The sequence below is a fragment of the Salmo salar genome, chromosome 14 (assembly GCF_965601325.2).
Source record: "Salmo salar chromosome 14, fSalSal1, whole genome shotgun sequence".
Taxonomy (NCBI): domain Eukaryota; kingdom Metazoa; phylum Chordata; class Actinopteri; order Salmoniformes; family Salmonidae; genus Salmo; species Salmo salar.
In genome coordinates this window covers 22,863,656-22,885,341 of record NC_138304.1, presented here as the reverse complement: position 1 = coordinate 22,885,341, position 21,686 = coordinate 22,863,656, and the positions used below count along the sequence as shown (strand labels likewise).

General features: G+C 45.7%; 1 protein-coding gene across 7 annotated transcripts in view; it reads right to left on the bottom strand.

Moving 5' to 3' along the window:
- LOC106568819 (nuclear receptor coactivator 2) overlaps positions 1–21,686 on the bottom strand; it is a 73,837-nt gene that overhangs the window by 25,771 nt on the left and 26,380 nt on the right. For all 7 annotated transcript variants that reach the window (XM_014139504.3, XM_045694074.2, XM_045694071.2 and 4 more), the window contains 13 exons: positions 16,431–16,541; positions 14,106–14,278; positions 11,282–11,385; positions 7,795–7,972; positions 7,245–7,442; positions 6,323–6,424; positions 5,928–6,068; positions 5,619–5,766; positions 3,456–4,743; positions 1,625–1,841; positions 1,104–1,307; positions 712–894; positions 399–513 (listed from right to left, as the gene is read on the bottom strand). In XM_014139504.3, the coding sequence (XP_013994979.3) occupies positions 399–513; positions 712–894; positions 1,104–1,307; positions 1,625–1,841; positions 3,456–4,743; positions 5,619–5,766; positions 5,928–6,068; positions 6,323–6,424; positions 7,245–7,442; positions 7,795–7,972; positions 11,282–11,385; positions 14,106–14,278; positions 16,431–16,522 (3,143 nt within the window). In that variant the 5' untranslated portion in view covers positions 16,523–16,541. The remainder of the gene's footprint in view (positions 1–398; positions 514–711; positions 895–1,103; positions 1,308–1,624; positions 1,842–3,455; positions 4,744–5,618; positions 5,767–5,927; positions 6,069–6,322; positions 6,425–7,244; positions 7,443–7,794; positions 7,973–11,281; positions 11,386–14,105; positions 14,279–16,430; positions 16,542–21,686) is intronic.

The window sequence follows — 21,686 nt, the reverse complement described above, 5'->3', positions numbered from 1 at the left end:
AGCTAGTTTCATTTATTTACCCAAGAGAGCATATAGCTAGCTACGTCTGTGGATTTTTGTTTTTCTGTTGTGCGTAATGTGCAGTAACCTATATCTTACATATGTATTGGGTAATGGCACAATCATTTGGGCTTGGGCTCATTAAATGTCTTTAATGTAGGGCTCAAACGTTTATTTAATGTATGGCTCATCAGGCTCAGGTAGCATCAGGTTTGAATGTTAGATCAAATCCAGACCAAGGCCTATTTATATGCTTTATAATGCTTTTGAATGACACTTCCGGTTTTGGCGGGAAATACTGGGTTAGCCGAGAGAAAAGTGATATATTCTCGGGATGGAACATTTGTAAAATAACGGGAAATATTCAACCCTTGTCTGCACTGTGTGTAGCTAGTTACCTGTTCTGGTTGTCATAAAGTCCACGGTCTACAGACATCATGCGGTCAGGCCACGGGGCAGTCTGATTGGGCGGTGCCTGCTGCCCTGGGTAGGGAGGACCAGCCATCTCCATCTCTGATTGTTCAGACATTTTGAAAAGATTCAGAATAAGTTCAATTATAGCCTTCATAGGGCTCTAGATGGATACAGAGGCAAGGTGTGTGTGTGTGTGTGTGGTGTGTGTGTGTGTGTGTGTGTGTGTGTGTGTGTGTGTTAGGTGAAACGGGGGCAAGGTGTGTGTGGAGAAACAGGGGCGGCAGCAGCAGCACTCACCATTTCCCGTCATCTGCATGGAGACCATCTGTCTGGGTCCAGGCTGCTGGTTGCTGGGCCTCATGGGGACTCCAGCAGAGACGTTGGGCACCATGCGACCATCAGGCCCCATTCTCTGCTGCAGAGCCTGGCCCATTGGCCCCTGAGGACCCCAACCCTGCTGCATGCCAGCCCGGGGCATGCCTAGGACAGGGAGACAGGAGAGGACAGACTGTAAGCTGAGCAAGGTTCACTTCTAAACACTGTAAATGGACCCTAATCAAAAGTAGTGCACTATATAGGGAATAGGGAGCCATTTGAGACTGATCCAATAATAACATGAAGTGGTATAGAAGAACACACAAAACATTTAGCTGGTAATACATAGCTTAATGACTTTTTAGACAACTCGCCTGCGTTGCCCATGTTAGCCTGGCTCTGCAGCATCCCGTGGTTTCCCATCATGACTTGCTGCTGCATGACAGAGTAGGGGCTGCTGTTCCTGGGAAGAGGGAAGGGCCGGGGAGAACCATTGGCAGACATGTTGGACTGATCCAGGGACATACTGCGGACAGGGGGCAGTCCTCCTGGCTGGCCCATCCTGGGACCATTGAAGTCTGGGAGCACAAGAGAGAAAAAGTTACACAATCATCTCACTAAACTATAAACCATTTTTTCCCATATCAAACGTAGGACAACGTAGGTAGAAGTCGCCCCTAACTAACTGCTGACACAGGGTCATACATTCTTTATGATATATTTAGGGAGGGTAAGCTGATCTCAGATCTGTGGTTAAGGGCTTCTGGGGTTACTTCCCAAACGGCACCCTATTGTCTATACAGTGAGTGCACTACTTGACCAGGGCCCATAGGGAATAAGGTGCCATTCGGGACGTAACCTGGGACAGATAAGAGCAGGGGTGTGGTTAACTCACGTCCTGGGCCCATGCCTGGGAAGGCCTTCTGCTGGGTGTTGGTGCCCGTGGGACTGCTGTTGTTCTCGGTCATCTGCAGGATGTCGTTGATAATGGACTGCTTGTCTACGTTGGCGGGCAGAGACACGGGTCTGGACTGCTGCTGGTGCTGGCCTGAGAAGAGCTGCTGCTGCTGGCTACACTGCAGATCATCCAAGATGTCTTCCAGCTCACTAGACTGCATGCATATCCATGCACACAGACAAAGACATACAAGTTATATGTACACATTAGAATAGCCTCCGGTAGCAGAGTAGGATAGTGGTATGAGGGAGACCGTGTCTGATCACTATGTACATAAATAATATATATAGATATTATGGAACATAATGGTATATATTTTCTAGAACAGGAAAACACTGTCTGAGCACTCCACACTAAAAGATGTTTACATTTTTCCCCAGATCCTTTTCTAATCAAGAAAGCCTGTGCATAGCTAGCCTAACCTACTTACTGTATGCATCACTGAGAATGAGCTCTATTTTTCAGTGAAGGGAGGGAGGCCTATAGATGGGAATGGAATCTTTCCTGCGCAGGCCCTTTCATACAGGCAGGCCGGTGAATAGAGGGGAGGATATAAATAGCAGACTGCACTAATGAGGTCATGTATGATGTAAGGCCGCTCCGCTCTGCAGAGGGAGTTGGCTGTTGGCTAACACAGACAGTGATGCCTCCTCGTAGGCCAGTGTTTCCCAACCCTGGTCCTCCAGTACCCCCAACAGTACACATTTTAGTTGTAGCCACGGACAAACACACCTCATTCAACTCACCGAGGGCTTGATGATTAGTTGACAAGTTGAATCAGGTGTGCTTGTTCAGGGCTATAATGAAAATGTGTACTGTTGGGGGTACTGGAGGACCAGGGATAGGAAACACTGCTATAGGGACCCCAGCTAACAGGTTGTCGCTATGCTAAAAGCTATTGTGTTGACAGGTTGCATTTGTAAAAATGACCCTTAAAAAAATCATATTGGTCTTATGCCCAGCCCAATATTCTCCGCTGAACTGAATGTCTAGTCCCTGTAGGCGTGTGGCCTGACGGCTTACATCTAATTAAAGGCTTGTAGCTCTTACTTCCTCTTCCCACGGTGCCTGCTAGCTCCCGCTCCAGCTATCTCGTAACCCCTGAACACACTGACGACAACCTGATCATCCTCTTCACACACACAAACACACACACTCTACAGGAAGCACAGAGAGCTGGCAGTATAAACAATGGCTGCTAAGCTGTCTGTAGTCACCTACGCCTTCCGGGTGATGTTTAGACCAGGACGAGCCAGAGGAGCAGGCCACCAATGCGTGCCAACCAGCCAGCTAGCAATAAACACTACTGGATTCTCCCTCCTCCCTCCACTACCCCTGGCAATATGTTGTATTTCAGAGTCCCCACTGTCTGCCAGAGTCAATTCAACACAGACGCCAGGCCAGCCTGTGTGCCTCACTCACTAGCCAGCTAGTTCTCAGGACCGGTCCTTGATTTCACAAGGAGATCAACTTGGCTTTGGCAATGGCTAAGAGATCTCTCAACAACAAATCCTCACAGCATATTAAATGCCTGGCAGGGCAACAGATTCCCTAGTTAGACTCTCACTAGGTACTACGTAATAAAGTACAAGAAATCCAGGACAATCCCCAGGAGGCTGCATTGTATGGCTTACTTCACAGACTATCAGTGGTTGTGTCTTAAATGGCACCCTTTTCCCTATATAGCGCACTACCTTTGACCAGGGCCAATAGAGGGACTAGGGCGTAGCCAGTGTATCAAGACCATACACATTGGTGCTGTACTGACCTGATCTGCCATGTTGTATCCCGGGTCATGCTTCTCCATCTTCACGTTGGCCAGCTTCATCTCTGTCCCTGGCTCCATCTTGATGCCTTTCTCCTGCATGGTATTGTCGTCTTTGTCCAGCAAGTAGCGCAGCAGTGCGTTGTCCTTCTTCTTGGGGCTGATGGGCTCCTGCTTGGTGGCCATCTCAGCCACGCTGGCGGCCATGCTGTCTGGTCCTCCTTGGTCCTGACCCAGGTCCTTCCCCGTGGCCTCGGCCGTCAACTTGGCCAGCTCCACCGGGGACGTGCTGTTCTGGAGGAGTCTGTGGAGGATCTTGTGTTTCTCCTTCAGCGAGGAGGAGTGGTTGTTGTGGCCCCCCGGCCCTGTCCCAGGGTCCTTACAGTTGGGGTCCCCTCCCCCGTGGGGCGAGCAGGGCTCCATGTGCTCCGACTTGTTGGTGAGCAGCTGCAGGAGCTTGGTGTGGCCCTTGCTGTTGAGGAGCCTGTTCTGGGCGTCAGTCAGCTCTCCTCCTGGCGCTCCTCCCCCGAAGGGCTCGGGGGTGCCGTCTTTCGACTCCCTTTGCTCCCGGTCCTCCCCGTCTGGCTGGGACTGCTCTCCGTACGCTCCAAATATCTCCATCTCTCTCTCAGACGTGCTGCTGCGGTTGGCCAGCTGCCTGGAGTTGTTCCTACTGCTGGCTCCACCACTACCAGGGGGACTGTGCATCTGCAGCAGGTTGCTTGGCTTTCTGTCAGGTGACCCTGAGGACTGTGCCTGGGAGACCCTGTGGCATTCGCTGAGGGCCTGAAGAGCGTTGAGGGAGCTGTTACCAGTGTAGCCACCGTGGCTGTTCCCCCCTCCTGTGCTGTTACACCCCCCTGGCGGAGAGTGAAGGCTGCCCGTTGGGGAGAAGGGTCCTGGGGGAACCCGGGGGCTACCTGCCACACTGGGGCTCTGGCGGTGGCGTGGAGACAACATGGTACCACCACCACCCTGACCCCCCTGAGAGGTCACACTGGGGCTTCCCTGCGACGGGCTGTTCATCCCCATCTTGAGGGCATAGCTGCTGACACCCTGAGGAGTGGGGGTGCGGTTCATAGTCCCATGGCATCCGTAACGCCCACCCTGCAGGCCCCCCATGGCGGCCATGTTGGTATTGCTGCTGACCATTGTGTCTTGGCCCTGGACCCCTAGCCCAGAGGACTGCCCAACCACACTGGGAGGGGTCAGCGAGGACATGGTGTTCATTGGCTGCTTCCCCATCCCCTGTCCAGACATGTCCGGGTTCATCCCACAGATCGTCTGCTCCCTGGAAAAGGGCCAAACACACAGACACAGCTTTAAGGCATATACAAATTATAGGCCGTCTCAAATGGCACCGTATTCCCTTTATTGTGCACTACTTTTGACCAGAGCCCTGTTCAAAAGTAGTGCACTGTAAAGGGAATAGGGTGCCATTTGGGACGCAGACATACTAAAGGAAGCTGATTTACGTCATTCCGGCTGAACTAGAGTAGCATAAAAAACAAAATGGCATTCATAAATGGAATGACAACCGTTGTCAACTTCTCCCATTCAGACAGTACTTCTTCTATGATGGATACTGATGATAAAACATCATGTTGGAGATCACTAAAGTTCAGTCCTGTGAGACACTGTGTACTCAACAGAGCAAACTCAAACACCAGTCTGGTCTATAAACGACAGCTCTAATGCGGCACGCACCGAAAAAGCTTTAGCAGCTCCAGGCACAGTTAAAAACACAAAGGACTCACTGTGCACGTCACTGAAGCTACATTATGAGTTAGAGAATACACCAAGAAAAAGCTACGTTTGCAGTTGATCCACTCATTCTCAACAACAGTCCTGTTGTTTCCTGTTCTTGTCGAGCTCTGCCCCGGGGACCGCTAGTTAAAACGGGTGAAACACTGGAGTTTGCCTCCATAGGGCTCTCGTCAAAAGTAGCCCCTATACAGGGAATAGGGAGCCATTTGGGGCGCAGCCCCTGACTGTTTAAGAGGTGGGGCACATCATATTATCTATGGCAAGGGATGCACTGAGCCTCCATGGTGTGGCTGCACCTATAGAATTAGTCAGTAGAACGGGCCAGGATCCATGTCTACGACTGCTGTGGTCCAAACAGTGTCTCTGAATGGGAGAGGAGGGGGGTCGGTGGGGATGTACCTCTGGAGGATGTGGAGGGACATGTAGAGCTGTGGTTCATTGGTGGCAGGGGAGCGCACTAGCTTGCTCTTGGTCTGGGCTGACACGATGGTACCGTCGGAGAGGGAGAAGCGATACAGAGGGCTGAACGCATGGCCCTGTCTCAGGACTGGAGAGAGAAAGAGAGAAGATGAAACATGAAAGAGATTTACTGACACATGCTTTCAATTTTGGAGGACTCCTCCAGATCCAGTGAAACATTGCAACTCAGAATATCATTTATAGAACAAATAATACTCTTGTATATTCTAGGATTTCTATGCATTGTACCTTCTTGCTGATGCTTTTTCGCAAAGGACATCTCCCCGTCGTTCTGCAGGTGGAATCTCTGGATGCACCTTCTGACCAGGTCCTCCCAGCCTGGCTTCATGGAGGCTCTCAACAGACTGGTGTCCAGCGATGTGATCTTACCTACGATTACAATGCTAACAGTTAGTTTGCCTAGCTTCAGTCGATCAAACAGCTTTATAAAGCACTTTATACATCAGAAGTTGTCACAAAGTGCTTTCCAGTTACCCGGCCTAAACCCCAAAACAATGTACATTTCAAACATAGAACATTGAACGTGAATGATGAAGCTCTTTTGGAGAACCAACCCACGTCAGGGGCGATGAGAGTAATGCATATGAATAGTGTAGTCGTCCTGTACTGTAGCTGTACCATACCTTGGAGATCCTGCCTGGTGGTAAAGCTCTCATATGTCGGGAGCATGGGCCTCTCTTTGACCGGAACCCTTCGTGCCACACAGATCAGACAAGACTGGAAATCTAGACAAGGAGGAGAAAAAAAAAAAGAAATATTAAACGCTTTACATTGGAGCTCAAGTTCGACATGGCCTCGTCTTGGTTGGATGTGGTGGGTGAAACAACATGTGGAAGTTCAGTTCACACCCTGCCTCAAATTTCCTAGCTACCGTCCTCAGTCTCCATCAACAGGTTTTCATTAGCGACGCGTCTCCATTGAATTTGCAGCTCTGGTGTGGTTTCAATGTCAAGAGAAAAATGTGACTGAATATCTGGGAAGTGGCAGCAAAAGGATGGCGGAACTAAAATTAGAAATATATTTCCCTGGGAGCTCTGGGGGAATGGAGAAAGTGGCAGCCACTAATTAGACGTCCCAGGGTCCTCTCTGAGGATGTGTCTGACGGATGACAGGAATCTTAAAGGAGGACAGGACACTGGAGAGTTGGAGATGAACCGAGGAGAGGAGAAGACACCCGACCACACAAGGTCATATTTACTAGGAATGAACGTAAACAAACAGGCCAAATAGGGAAGGGACTACACAAATAGCCAATAAGGAACGCTTGTTTTTTGCACTAATGAATGTGACCCAGGTTTGTGATTTCTGTCCAAGTCTAAGCCCAGATGCTCTTTGGAAATACCTCCAATATTAGAAAACCTTACATTCCTAAAATAAAGAGTTTAAGAGTGAAGTTCTATTGACGTGCACAGGGAACATCTGACAGAAACTTTAATGTTCCATGTTGGAAGATTTTTTGAAATTAACTAAGAGAGAAGACCTCATTCCAAGAGTTCAGCATTAACCCCTTATTGGAAGACAGGGGTTTAACAAACATTCATGTACCTTCTCCCTCCTCTTTGATGGACTTTGGCTCGGACACGGCAAAACACTGCATGGTCTCGTATTTCTGCTGCACCTCCTGGTCCTTGGGTTCCTGCACGCCCCCCTCCTCGGGCCCGTGGGGGTTGACCAACATGCGGCAGTTAAACGTGTGGCTATTCCTGTTGGGGTTCTCACTGGCCCGCGGTGCCCTGCTGTTCACTGGGGGGGGGCACACACAGGGGGTCAAAGGTCAAAACGATCAACTTACTGTCATCATTGTCACTCAAAGCCCTTTTTTTATCCAGTCCTTGTTGAGTCCGGCCCAGTTCAGATTGACTCATTCACTGCTGACTGAAAATCAGTAACGGCCGCGTGAAAATCTCCTTAAAAGGGATAATTCACCCAAACTTGAATACTTGGGTGAGCAATCCCTTTAAAAGTTTTTAAAAACTACTGCTACCAATGTTCCCTTCCATTGACAACCTTCCTCTCGCTGGATGGTTGTGAAAGCACATTAAACAGGGATGGAGCGATAGAGGAGTGAGAGAAGGGGAGCTGTAGCGTAACTCACCCAGGGACTTGGGCAGCAGGTTCTTGATGAACTCCGCGTGGTCTCCTACGTGCAGGACGCTGTAGATGCTGGTGTTCATCAGCTCCTCCTGGTTATACAGCAGGTACTGGGTCACGTTCTCGGACACAAACACAATGTTCCCCTCCATGTTCACCACAAAGAAGAACCCATCCAGGGCCTGGGGAGAAAGACAACAGGAGTAGAGGCAGAGGGTTATTAGAAGAAAAATAAATACTTTGTTGATCCAGACAAGACGGAAATGTGTTTTTTTTTTGCTTTTACCCAACCCCTGCAATATACACACCTACATAACATTAGGTTGGAGAGGGAGTAAAGGAAGACGGTTATTACTGATAAAAACTTCAGACCGAGTACACAATATGGGACAAAAATCAGTGACCTTTGGTATTTTCAAGGTTGTTATCCATTTAGTCTCAAATGGTACTTTATTCCCTATATAGTGCACTTCTGTTGAGTCCTATGTGAGACCTGTAGGCCCTGGACAGTAGTGCACTAAATAGGGAATAGGGTGCAACCATGGTCTTGATCCAGGGCCTGGGTTCCAATTGGCCAAGAGGCAAAGTCAAGTGTTATTACAGAGTCATTACAATGAGGATAGAAAATGACAAAATGGCGAGCCATCACGGAAGCAAACAAACCATTTACAACAACAGCCAACCTCTCATTTCTACTATACAGCCATTACAAAGAAAAGAGCATAAGAAGTTAAGTGGCACAAAATTATAGTCAATTATGGCAGCACACGCTAACACACCAAGTCAGATTCAGAGTGCCGAGATCTAAACTTTAGCAGAAAATACTTGTACTTAAAATGAGGGAAAACATTGGGCTGGCTAAGAACATGTGACAAGAGGGTCTTTGTTCCAAACGGAACCCTATTCCCTTTACAGTGCACTACTTTAGAACAGCGCCCATCGGAACTCTGCTCAAAAGTAGTGCATGATATAGGGAATAGGGTGCCATTTGGGATGTAACCTGGGTGGGATCATTAAAACATGACAGTGCTCTGTAACAATAAGAGACGGTTGGAATATAACCATGCATTACTGCACAGCGAACCAACTCAACCGAGAGCACTGCGCCGCAACAATGAAATTAACTTTCGCAATTCTTCGTCTAGATACCCAGATTCCCTCATCATCCTCAGTGAGCTAAATAGCTTGGAGAAAAGGAAGTCTCATCACGACATGTTATGAGCCCCAGCCAGAGTGTGTGGATCTACACACGAGACAGCCAGGCCATTAACCTCATCCCGAACTCAAAACTGTACACACACAAGGCTGTAAAAATCACCTTCCTGCCTGGCTACTATTCACTGTCATATTAGTGTGGTTGGGTATACTGTACTACGCTATTAAACTATAATGAAAACCAGGGTAACAAACTATGCATGAAACTGAACACGATTAAAAAAGAGGAATACTCTTCCTCTATCAACTAGCTTCAGCCATGGCGCTACTGCAGATATTCCGTGTGTCATAAATAGACTGAGAAACTCTGTTAAAAGCTACGATTTCGGGTAAATCGCCTGTTCTCTTGGCAGCTGCAGAGAGGCTTCTCTGAGTTTGCTTCATGGCCCGTGGTTGGTTACCGTCAGGACTGATGAGTAACCCTCCCCTGGCTAGTGAAAGTGTGCATCCTCCTAAATGGCACCTTATTCCCTATTTAGTGCACTACTTTGACCAGAGCCCTATGGCCCCTGGTCAAATGTAATATCCTATAAAAGGGAATAAGATGCCATTTGGGACACAAGCATTGCCTTTCTGTTGGCTCAGCACTGTACTCTCCTCCACCACACGCCAGCTGACCGGCTGTGAATTGTCCCTGCTCCCAGCCTGCACCACTTCAAACAGCGCGGACAACCGGCCGCAGTGGTTATATTTAGAGTCTCCTGTGTCTGAATGCAGTGACATAGGGACCAGAGGGACTATAAATACCCACTGAGACGACAGATTACACAGATCTGGAGAATAACACTGGCAGCCACTCACTGATGCCCACTTTCTCACCACATAGATAGAGGGACCCCTCTGTCTGACGTCAAACAAGAACCAGGCTAGTGCATTGGTGAACAACTTGTCCTGACGAACACCCAGTTTGGGCTCGAAACTTTGGGAGCATTATACCAGTGTGCGGATTGACTTTTTGTTCTATTGTGCATTAATAAACTTGAAGGGGAGTTGGCTACAACCATAGGCAGGGGGAGTTATACAGTGCATTCAGTAAGTATTCAGACCCTTTCACTTTTTCAACATTTTGTTACATTACAGCCTTATTCTAAAATGGATTAAATAAAACATCTCTCATCAATCTAGACACAAAACCCCATAATGACAAGGCGAAAGTTACATTTTTTAGCAAATGTATATAAAAACAGAAATACTTTATTTACATAAGTATTCAGACCCTTTGCTATGAGACTCGAAATTGAGCTCAGATGCATCCTGTTTCCATTGATCATCCTTGAGATGTTTCTACAACTTCAATGGAGTCCACCTGTGGTAAATTCAATTGATTGGACAAGATTTGGAAAGGCACACACCTTTCTATATAAAGGTTCAACAGTTGACAGTGCATGTTGGAGCAAAAGGTACCCAAAAACACAGTGGCCTCCATCATTCTTAAATGGAAAAGGTTTTGAGCCGCCAGGACTCTTCCTAGAGCTGCCCGCCCGGCCAAACTGAGCAATCGGGGGAGAAGGGCCTTGGTCAGAGAGGTAACCAAGAACCCGATGGTCACTCTGACAGAGCTCCAGAGTTCCTCTGTGGAGATGGGAGAACCTTCCAGAAGGACAACCATCTATGCAGCACTCCACCAATAAGGCCTTTATGGTAGAGTTGCCAGACGGAAGCCACTCCTCAGTAAAAGGCACATGACAGTCAGCTTGGAGTTTGCTAAAAAGGCACCTAAAGAACTCTCAGACCATGAGAAACAATATTATCTGGTCTGATGAAACCAAGATTAAACTCTTTGCCAGAATGCCAAGCATCACATCTGGAGGAAACCTGGCACCATCCCTACAGTGGTGGCAGCATGCTGTGGGGATGTTTTTTAGTGGCAGGGACTGGGAGACTTGTCAGGATCGAGGGAAAGATGAACAGAGCAAAGTAAAGAGAGATCCTTGGTGAAGTCCTGAGCCCTCTGGAGCAGGTTCTCGGACTGGGCGAAGGTTGACCTTCCAACAGGACAACGACCCTAAGCACAGCCAGGACAACACAGGAGTGGCTTCGGGACAAATCTCAATGTCCTTGAGTGGCTCAGCCAGAGCCCGGACTTTGCTTTGTCATTATGGGGTAGTGTGTGTAGATTAATGAGGGAACAAAATGTAATGTAATACATTTTTCAATAAGGCTGTAACGTAACAAAATGTGAATGAGTGAAGGGGTCTGAATACCTTCCGAATGCACTGTATACCCCTATATATTTTAAATGTGTTCAAAATCTAATCAGTGTTGATTTCACCCACCTCGAGCATCATTGGTCCAAGAGCATCTTTGTCAATAACGCTTTGGCCTGTTGACGAGACGTCTGCTTTCTGTACATCCTCTGCATTGGCAGTAGTTGTTTTGTCTGCACGCACGCACGCAGAGGGACAGCGAGAGAGACAGAGAGAGAGACGAGACGCAGTAGAGAGAGAGCACAGAGAGAGAGAGAGAGAGACACAGAGAGAGAGAGAGAGAGAGCACAGAGAGAGAGAGAGACACAGAGAGAGATACAGAGAGAGAGTCACAGAGAGAGAGATACAGAGAGAGAGAGAGTCACACAGAGAGAGAGAGAGTCACACAGAGAGAGAGAGAGAGAGAGAGAGTCACAGAGAGAGAGAGAGAGAGAGAGTCACAGAGAGAGAGAGAGAGAGAGAGAGTCACAGAGAGAGAGAGAGAGAGAGAGTCACAGAGAGAGAGAGAGAGAGAGAGTCACAGAGAGAGAGAGAGAGAGAGTCACAGAGAGAGAGAGAGAGAGAGAGTCACAGAGAGAGAGAGAGAGGAGTCACAGAGAGAGAGAGAGAGAGAGAGAGTCACAGAGAGAGAGAGAGAGAGAGAGAGAGAGAGAGAGAGAGAGAGACACAGAGAGAGAGAGAGAGACACACAGAGAGAGAGAGAGAGAGACAGAGAGACACAGAGAGAGAGACAGAGAGAGAGAGAGAGACACAGAGACACACAGAGAGAGAGACACACAGAGAGAGAGAGAGACACAGAGACACACAGAGAGAGAGAGAGAGAGAGAGAGAGAGAGAGAAAGGTTGTTAGACATGTTTCACAACTTAACATGTAATCAGCAGCAGCATTGCCATTGCAGAGGGAATGTTGTGTTGCAAAACATGACTTATCTGATTACTTAAACATACCATTGTCTCAACAAAATCCTGAGATGGGAGGAACAAAAGACAACACAACCAGTGTCTTTCTAATGGACAGAATTCTGTCCAACACAAAACATCTGGGAGGGGAATGTCTTTAAGAAAAAAAATAAGACCAATTACAATTGGTGGTGTGTCTGGTTGATGATTCGTTTAAACAGACGCAATCATTTGAAGTGCTCCGAGGGTCCTTGAGAATGACTACAACAGGTGCTGTGTTAATATGATTTTGCCTGGGCCAACTGATTACCATTAGCATTTAGCAACATCATTTCCCATTAAGCAGTCTCCACAACAGTACTGTTGATTTACCTCGGCATAATGTTGACAGTGGTTGACTTAAATACCAGTGTGCATCAATGAGTGATTGGGTGTGGTCTTAATGCCTCACTAGGCCCCTCCCAGTCATCCTCCCCTACAGAGTCTCTCCCCCTCTGTCCGTTGGTTGGTGCCACTACAGAGTCAAGCTGTTTGTCGTCTGTCCCGTCTGCCTCATCAGGGTACATAGCTGACGTTCATGTCCCTGTAAACTGAGCCTGTACAACAACTACCCTCTGTTCACACTGGGCCTATACACCAAAACACTGCTGTCTACTTAGTTGTAATTAACAAAAACAATTAGGGTCCATGTTGGATCTAGTAATAAAGGTGGAGTGAGTGAGGGAGAACCCGTCGCAGTGGGCCTGGGCAGAGCGAGCTCAACATTACTCTCCATTCAATCACTAAACACACATTTTCAGTCACCTACTCAGTGGAGATGGACTGGGAGCCAGTGCTCTGTGGTACACAACACATGTACAGCTGTAGCTACCGTACATGGGATTGTTCTTGCCTCTGGCTTTTGTCCTAAATAACCTTATTCCCTACATAGTAAACTACCTTTGACCAGGGCCCATATGGCTCTGGTCAAAATAAGTTAACTATATAGGGAATAGGGTGTCATCTGGGACGCAGACCTTAACTGCTGTTTGAGACTGAACTGGCCAATATTTTACAGTAGAACAGCCGTTAAGCATAACCTGCATTCAACCACAATTAAATACATTCTGTACAAATGCCGCTAAGAGAATTGACTGTAATTGTGTGACCGACAATGGTGGGAAGCTGTGTGCTAGCTTAAAACGCTCAAAATCAATATCTTATCATGTAGAATGACAAATCGATCAATATTGAGAATCGTCACAGCACTGCACGCTGGTGTATGCACTGCAGCTGCACAAACGGCAGACAATGACAACACACTGTAGAATACAGTAAGCTAACCCTCATACTAACATGTTATCAAAAGCTGGAACAGCAGGAGGCTTTTTCACATTATACAGTAGGGGGAGCGTCCTAAAAGGCACCCGATTCCATACATAGGGTTCCGGTCAAAAGTAGTGCACTATAAAAGGAAATAGGGCTCAGTTTGAGATGCAACCTAGAGCTCTCGCCCTATCTCTGCCACAGGCACTCACACCAATTCAGACCAGTTCCCTTTGAGTCTTGCATCACATTGCGCATTATTACATAATCCAGTCAGTGAATCACAAACAGCCTGCTTCTTCTTTGTCTTCATCATGAAGAGCATCTCATCTGACTGACTCACTGCCGCTGTGTGTGTGTGTGTCTGATCTGCTGCCGTCTGCCCTTCCAGGCAGCAGTCTGTATTTCTACACAGACAGGCACAAAAAAGTAGGTAGGCACACACACACACACACAAACAGGCATCCTGCCCTTTCAGCACATCTCTCCCCCAGACGCCTTCCAAGCACAGACACACATCTCACTGAGTCATCAGGAACCCACAACGCAACTAAAATACACACACACACACAAAAATAAAATACATTAAAGGATGGTGCTATGAAGAACGTAGGTCATTGTATCATATAGGAATGTGTGTGCTTACAAGGAAGGGCAAGTCACTGAGTAGCAGAAAATAAAGCCTTACCCTGCTCTTTTATTTGACGAATCTGCTTCACAGTTTCTTTCAAGATTGCACATTTGTCAGGCTTGACATTGAAGTTGTCAATGTCGTTGATGTTTGCAAAGATCAACTCAGCCAGTTCTTCAATGTATTTGTTTTCATGCTCCCGGGTCGGCTTTTCCGTGCTCCGCTTGGGGCTGTGGAGACAGAGGTACAGGTGAGATGACGAGGCAGGGAGGGCAGGGGGCACACGGATTAGGAAAAAACGCTCTCACAGCAATACATGTGGGGTCTTTCTATCAAAGCTTAAGCAAGCAACATAGACAGCCAATACACGTACTTAAGATTAGCCGACGGCCCGCCCCCCCCAAAAAACGGCACTGTATTCTGCCATTGCTTGACCAGTGTATGAATGGACAGGCTCTGGTCAAAAGTAGTGCACTATATAGGGAATAGGGTGCTATTTGAAACAGACCATATGACCAGCGTATGACCTGACTGCTGAATGACCTTCTACAGTAGTTCATCTGAGAGTGATCTGTAACAGGGTTTCCTTTAGGAAAATGTGGCGCCGGACATTTGACCGGCAGCATTTTAATTTACCGGACATTTAAGAAATTTACCAGACCCATATGCATTGGTTGCATAACCTGATTAAGACGTCCACTCACGGTTCTCAGAATGACAGAAATCACATTTAGTTTATGATCATCCATCTTAACTGAACATGCAACTCGGATGCAAAGGCGAGCATCATTCTTACAGAATTCCCATGAGCAATTTGAAGATAGTAGAATAATAGGTGGCACATCCATAAGGCTTGGGGAAGCTAAGCTTTCCCTAAAGTAAATGTAATTAAAATGGACAAAATGATATAGCGTAATAAGCTTACGCCGGTCTGTAAAGAAATAAATAAAATCATGCAAAATAGGTTACTGCACCAGAAAGCATGATTTGTCCACAGAGGACCATTAAAAGAAAAGTCAGTCTACAGTCAGAAGGTCCTGCAATTTGGGCAGAGTGTGAGGCAAATACCAAATAGATGATTGTTGAGTTGCGACTTTCAATGAAAAGCAGAGAGAACCAGCAAGGTATATGGCAATATAAAGAAGTGGGAATACAAATGGCTATTATTAGTAATGAAAAGACTCATCTGTCTAGTTACCAAAATTCTTAATTGAGTGAAAAGTAGCCATCTTATTGGGCCAGTGGAGAACGTCGGCCATGCATTGGGCAAGTGGAGAACGTCGGCCATGCATTGGACCAGTGCCAAGTTTTAGAAAATAATTTCCTCCTCCAGGTTAGATGGACGTCATAATGTATTTGTGTCTCCACTTTCGGAGGCTGATGAAATGGATCAGACAACGTAATTTTTATTTATTTGTCAGTGTCAGCAGAGTAGGCTACCCTGTAATTTTTGTCATATTAAAAAAAGGCTGCAGTCGTATAAAGTGTTGTAGAATTGCATGAAATGTGTTTATAAAAAGGACATTTTCCTGTGCAAAGAAAATGTAGGCCATCTGATATAGCCTAGGCCTACTCTAAGCCACTGCACGCTGCATTAAACAGTCTTTTTTGCATACATTGATTGAGTTCGATTATTAGCCTACATTATGACTATCCAATCTAATCCTCACATTAGGTCTGCAAATGTGAGGATGCATGGAATGCTTTATTATAAAAAGGTGCATTTTTGTGAAAAGTATCTTCCCCAAACTTGAAACCCCCGCGCCGCCTATGTTACAACTGCCCACATTTACTTATTCTCAGCCAACAAGAGGAGTAATGAATAGCAAAATCACTAGCCTATGTCAATCCTATGTCAATCTTCTATCCCCCATAGTAGAAAGGTTCACTTATTCTATTGGTCAGCTTGTAGACTCCAAATTCACACAACCGGTAGGGCAGATCAGAACGTGTAGCATAAAATGGTGATAAACTATTATTTCTTTACATTATAAGCGCAGCAATGTGCACAAGGTAGTAGGCTACGCGCGAATGTTAGTTCCATAATGCAATTAGTGGGAAAACACCATCATGAGTGGGTTCATGTGACAGATGAAAATATCAGTTAAAATGTTAGAAAAAGAGTAGAGATCTAAAGATGCAACAACTAGCATGGGTTGATAATATGACTTTTGAGATGCGCGGGCGTGCGTTCACACATATATTGGAGAGGAATCTGTAACTGTAAGGGAGTGTCCCAAATGGCACCACAATCCCTATAAAGTGTACTTAATTTTGAACAGGGCCCTTAAAGCCCTGTTCAAAAGTAGTGCACTATAAGATGGAAAAGGGTGCAATTTGGGCCACATGCTTATATTGTGTGTATTTGACAGCTGATCTTACCTGGGCCCCAGGAGGTCTGGGCCACATTCTTTTCGCTTCAGGGACTCTCCCCTGGCAGCAGGGTCAGGGGTGTTCTCCCCTGCACTACTCATCTTCAGCAAATATCACCAACTACAGGGAGAGAAAGAAGACACCATTAAGCTCAAGGCTGACGAAGATCTTCAGATCGAAACACAACAACCGCTGGAGCATTCAACAGTGTACAGGTATCTACCTTTATTTCAGGAGTACATTTTCTACCCTAGCACCTGCAAGTAATTGGATGGTCGTACATTATGTATGAAACAAGACGCGGTTTAGGACAATGAGAAATGGAAGGGAAAGTCTTGACCAACGAGAGGAGACAGATGGGTGTTAATCAAGACTCACTGTCTCTCACCTAGAGTGGCTTGCGAAAGTATTCACCCCCTTGGCATTTTTCCTATTTTGTTGCCTTACAAACTGGAATTAAAATGTATTTTTGGGGGGGTTTGTGTCATTTGATTTACACAACATGCCTACCACTTTGAAGATGCAAAATATTTTTTCTCATGAATCAAACAAGAAATAAGACAAAAAAACAGAAAACTTGAGCAGCATAACTATTCACCCCCCCAAAGTCAATACTTTGCAGAGACACCTTTTGCAGCAATTACAGCTCCAAGTCTTTTGGGGTAGGTCTCTATAAGCTTGGCACATCTAGCCACTGGGAGCAAAACTGCTCCAGCTCCTTCAAGTTGGATGGGTTCCCTGGGGTACAGCAATCTTTAGGTCATACCACAGATTCTCAATTGGCTTGAGGTCTGATCTTTGACTAGGCCATTCCAAGACATTTAAATGTTTCCCCTTAAACCACCCGAGTGTTGCTTTAGCAGTATGCTTACGGTCATTGTCCTGCTGGAAGGTGAACCTCCGGCCCAGTCTCTAATCTCTGGAAGACTGAAACCGGTTTCCCTCAAGGATTTCCATGTATTTAGCACCATCCATAAATCCTTCAATTCTGACCAGTTTCCCAGTCCCTGCCAATAAAAAACATCCCGAGCATGATGCTGCCACCACCATGCTTCACTGTGGGGATGGTATTCTCAGGGTTATGACAGGTGTTGGGTTTGCACCAGACATAGCGTTTTCCTTGATGGACAAAAAGATACATTTTAGTCTCATCTGACCAGAGTACCTTCTTCCACATGTTTGGGGAGTCTCTCACATGCCTTTTGGCGAACCCCAAATGTGTTTGCTTATTTTTTCTTTAAGCAATGGCTTTTTTCTGGCCACTCTTCTGTAAAGCCCAGCTCTGTGGAGTGTACGGCTTAAAAGTGGTCCTATGGAAAAATGCTCCACAACGGAGATTGGAGTTTTACAGCTCCTTCAGTGTTATCTTTGGCCCCTTTCCGTTTTTGAAATAATGGATTTAATGGTACTCCGTGGGATGTTCAACATTTCTGATAATTTTTTTATTACCCAAATCTGTACTTCTCCACAACTTTGTCCCTGACCTGTTTGGAGAGCTCCTTGGTCTTCATGGTGACAGTTGCTTGGCGGTGCCACTTGCTTAATGGTGTTGCAGACTCTTGGGCTTTTCAGAACAGATAGATCTCTCTACACACACAGAGATCACGTGACACTTAAATAAAATCCATCTGTGCGCAATCGAACTAATTATGTGAAGGTAATTGGTTGCACCAGATCTTATTTTAGGGGCTTCATAGCAAAGGGGGTGAATACATATACACGTACCACTTTTCCGTTTTTTTTTAAATATTTTTTTAGAAACAAGTAAAAAAAATTATTTCACTTCACCATTTGACAATTTTGTGTATGTCCATTACATGAAATCCAAATAAAAATCTATTTAAATTACAGGTTGTAATGTTACAAAATAGGAAAAAACACCAAGGGGCATGAATACTTTGCAAGGTACTGTATCTAGTACATGTCCTCCCAGTCAGCCACGTTGTGTGGGAAGCCTAACTGTAAAAGGTGTCAAAATGTTTACCTCATTATAAGGCAATTTGTATGGCTGTGTAACTGCATGGGCTTCTGTCTCCCATCAAATCCAGGCTGAGGGAGGAAGACCGAGAGTGTATGGCTGCCTTGTGTTTCTGCTCTGTTTGCAGTTAGAGGCGAGAGTACCCCCCCACTAGTCTGTCCAAGACTCTTCACCAGTCAATGCTATTGGTTTGTCAATACAGAAGTAACAGCGCCTCTTAAAGGGTGTAGACACAGGCCAGACCGAACGACACAGGAAATGGCACCCTATTCCCTTCATAGTGCACTGCTTTTGACCAGTACCCATAGGACTGGTTATGGTCAAAGTAGTGCATTGTAAAGCAAATAGGGTTCCATTTGGGACACAGCCCCTTTGTAGTCCAAACAGAGCTCCTTCCTTACCCTGCCTGGTTTGCGCGGACTGATACTAGGCTGACATTCAGCTCCTGCATTGACTGATGCTTCAGTAGTAAGAGATCTGTCAACAACAAGGGGCTGTGAACTCAAACACAGAGAGGATGATCACAACTGACCTGCATGGACAGACTGCTGGCCTCATTCAAAAATCACACCACTTTTCCCCGAATGACTGCGGTAAGCAATAAGAATTACAGATCTGACTAACACAATTTCCTTATAGAGATGTATAGAACTGTTTCATCATGACTCATGAAAATACACATCTACAGTGACCTGCATCTAATTCCCATATATCCTAAAAAAACAATGCAATAAAAAATAATGAATGAACACACATCCAAAATAAACCGTAGTATTAGTCAAGGTCTCATTACATATACAGCCAGCCTGGCCAGCTAGCCTAGCGCGTCTCTAGGGCGTGTCAGCTAGCCTAGCGCGTCTCTAGGGCGCGTCAGCTAGCCTAGCGTTGAGCTGATCTGAGCTGCTGGTGGAATAGCAGACTAGTGTACTGAGAGCCCAGGCAGGCCAGCACATCACCTGACCATTACATAACACACAGCCTGGACCTGCCACTGAGCAGATAGAGTGCCAGCTGGGGCAAATCTCCCTGCTCATCTAAATGAATAATCAGCCCATAGATCCCTGCTGGAGACTACACTGGCACTATTAGATCAGGAGGAGGAGGACAGGGGGGAGGTATCAGCGGCAGCAGGGAGGAAGAGAAATCTCAGTCTACTTCTCATTTATGCATGCTTACCAAATTTATACAGGAATTAATTGTTCGGGCTTCTCACTTGCTCAGTTAAATTAGAGGGGGTGGTAATCAAAGCTCTCAAGAAATGAAACCGATCATACAAGCATCTTGAGACGCTGTGATTAGGGCTGTGGCGGTCATGACATTTTGTCAGCCAGTTATTGTCATGTAACAAAACTTAACTGAATAATACAGAAAATATATTTTTCTGTTATGAGTGAGTACCCATATGAAGTGGCTATGAGGTAAAAGTGATCATTTGAACCAGGTCCTATATGCTAGATTTAGAGCTATATGGCAACTTTAGTTGTGAATGATAAACATTTGAATGTCTTATAAATCAAAACATAATGGGCTGCATGATGTGACTAAAGGATATTGATGATGTGAGAAAGTAGCAACAACAAAGCTTGTGCTCTGACCCTTGCCTCGGGCTGCACACGCTATTCTCTCATCAAGTGATCATACTTTCACCAATCAGACTAAACTGAGAATAATCTGTCTTTACTAATATGAAAAACTAGTTTCGATTTGGAAATGGTCTATTATCAAATGGGTAGGAACACGGGCAGGGGGGAAAAAAGACTATGCACTTGAAAAGCGAATGGAGGCGGTGCACTTTCCAGCTTGTCTGTTTTGTTGGCTACTTCGGTTTGATAGCAGAGCAGGTGATATTCCGCCCAAACTCTGTATGCCATGGGCTCTCCAACCTTATTCCTGCAGCTACACGGTGCTTAAATTTGGAAAACCAAGTGAAATCTGGTCAGGAACATCGATAGTAACATGTTTTCGCAACAGAACATATTTCACTAAAATGCTGTCAGTCCATCTGCGTGCTCGAGAAAGGGATAACGGAGAGAGAGGATGGAAACGCATGGTGGTGAGATATTCTATATAGCGAAAAAGCTAGTGTCACCCAATTAATTATAGAAACATTTTAAAAAATTCACTCTTACTACGCTATTCAAATCAAATTCACTAATTGTAGTGGAACTGTAAGCCACCCTGCACAATCAATGAACCAACAGCATCGCCTAGGGCTATACGTTCTCTCCCAGACTCGTGGATAGACATGTTGCCGTAGCATAATGGTAACCAGTCCATCCAGTACGCATAATAATACAGTCCACACTCAAAGGCTAGACCAATAAAAGCACCAAAGACATCTTAAATCAGTTTGGTTTCATGTTTTTCTGCCATGCGTAATATGCAGTAGGCTATGTATTGTATAATGGCACAATCATTTGAATTCATAAGCCTATGCTCTAATATGCATGAGTGTTTTGAATGAATCATCACCTGTCCATTTAATTGTGTTAGGCTTTAAAAACAACATCCACCACAACCATGTTCTACACGGTTTCAACCTGCTTCTTCAAAGTGATCCTCACAGTGACTTTTAAAATACGATAGGCCTAGTGTTTGATGCGATTTTCGATTGCATTTATGTCAGAGTGGTTAGAGGGACAATACAGCCCTGAGTACCAACCATTAGGAGCTGATGGTTATTGTTGGGTACTACCAAAGCAGGTCCAGAGTGCATAAAAGGAGATTACAGTGACTCAACGATACACGTGGGATTTTACTGTGGTTATGACTACTAATGTGGCGGTAATATGGTCACCGCAACAGCCCTAGTTGTGATTATGTCAATTAATGTCCATGTTAAACCATGCATGCAGGGAAACATATTTCCTTGATGACAAGGCATTTTCACTGTAAAGCTTCAACTGATTGTGTATGTACCTACCTAAACGCTGTACTGTATGCATTAGAGAACATTGCCACGTCCCATAGAGATGTCTATACCACTTTCCATGAAGGTTTATTTGTATTCATTTTTTTTAACAAGGAAAAGCCAATTGAGGCAGTCTCCTTTGCAAGGAAGACCTGGCCAAGAAATGTAAGCATACAATCAGCACAACACAATTCTCCTGAACCAAGTTTTGTGCCTGAGTTTTAAACTCATTGAGGGGCACTAGCACATCCAGTTCAAGCATACATTACAGACAATTCCACACTTCTGAGAAAAGTAGCATGACACGGAGTTCAGTCAGAGCAGGTGTTTGGGACAACGTAATATAGCCGTGCCATTTGGGATACAGCCCGTCATT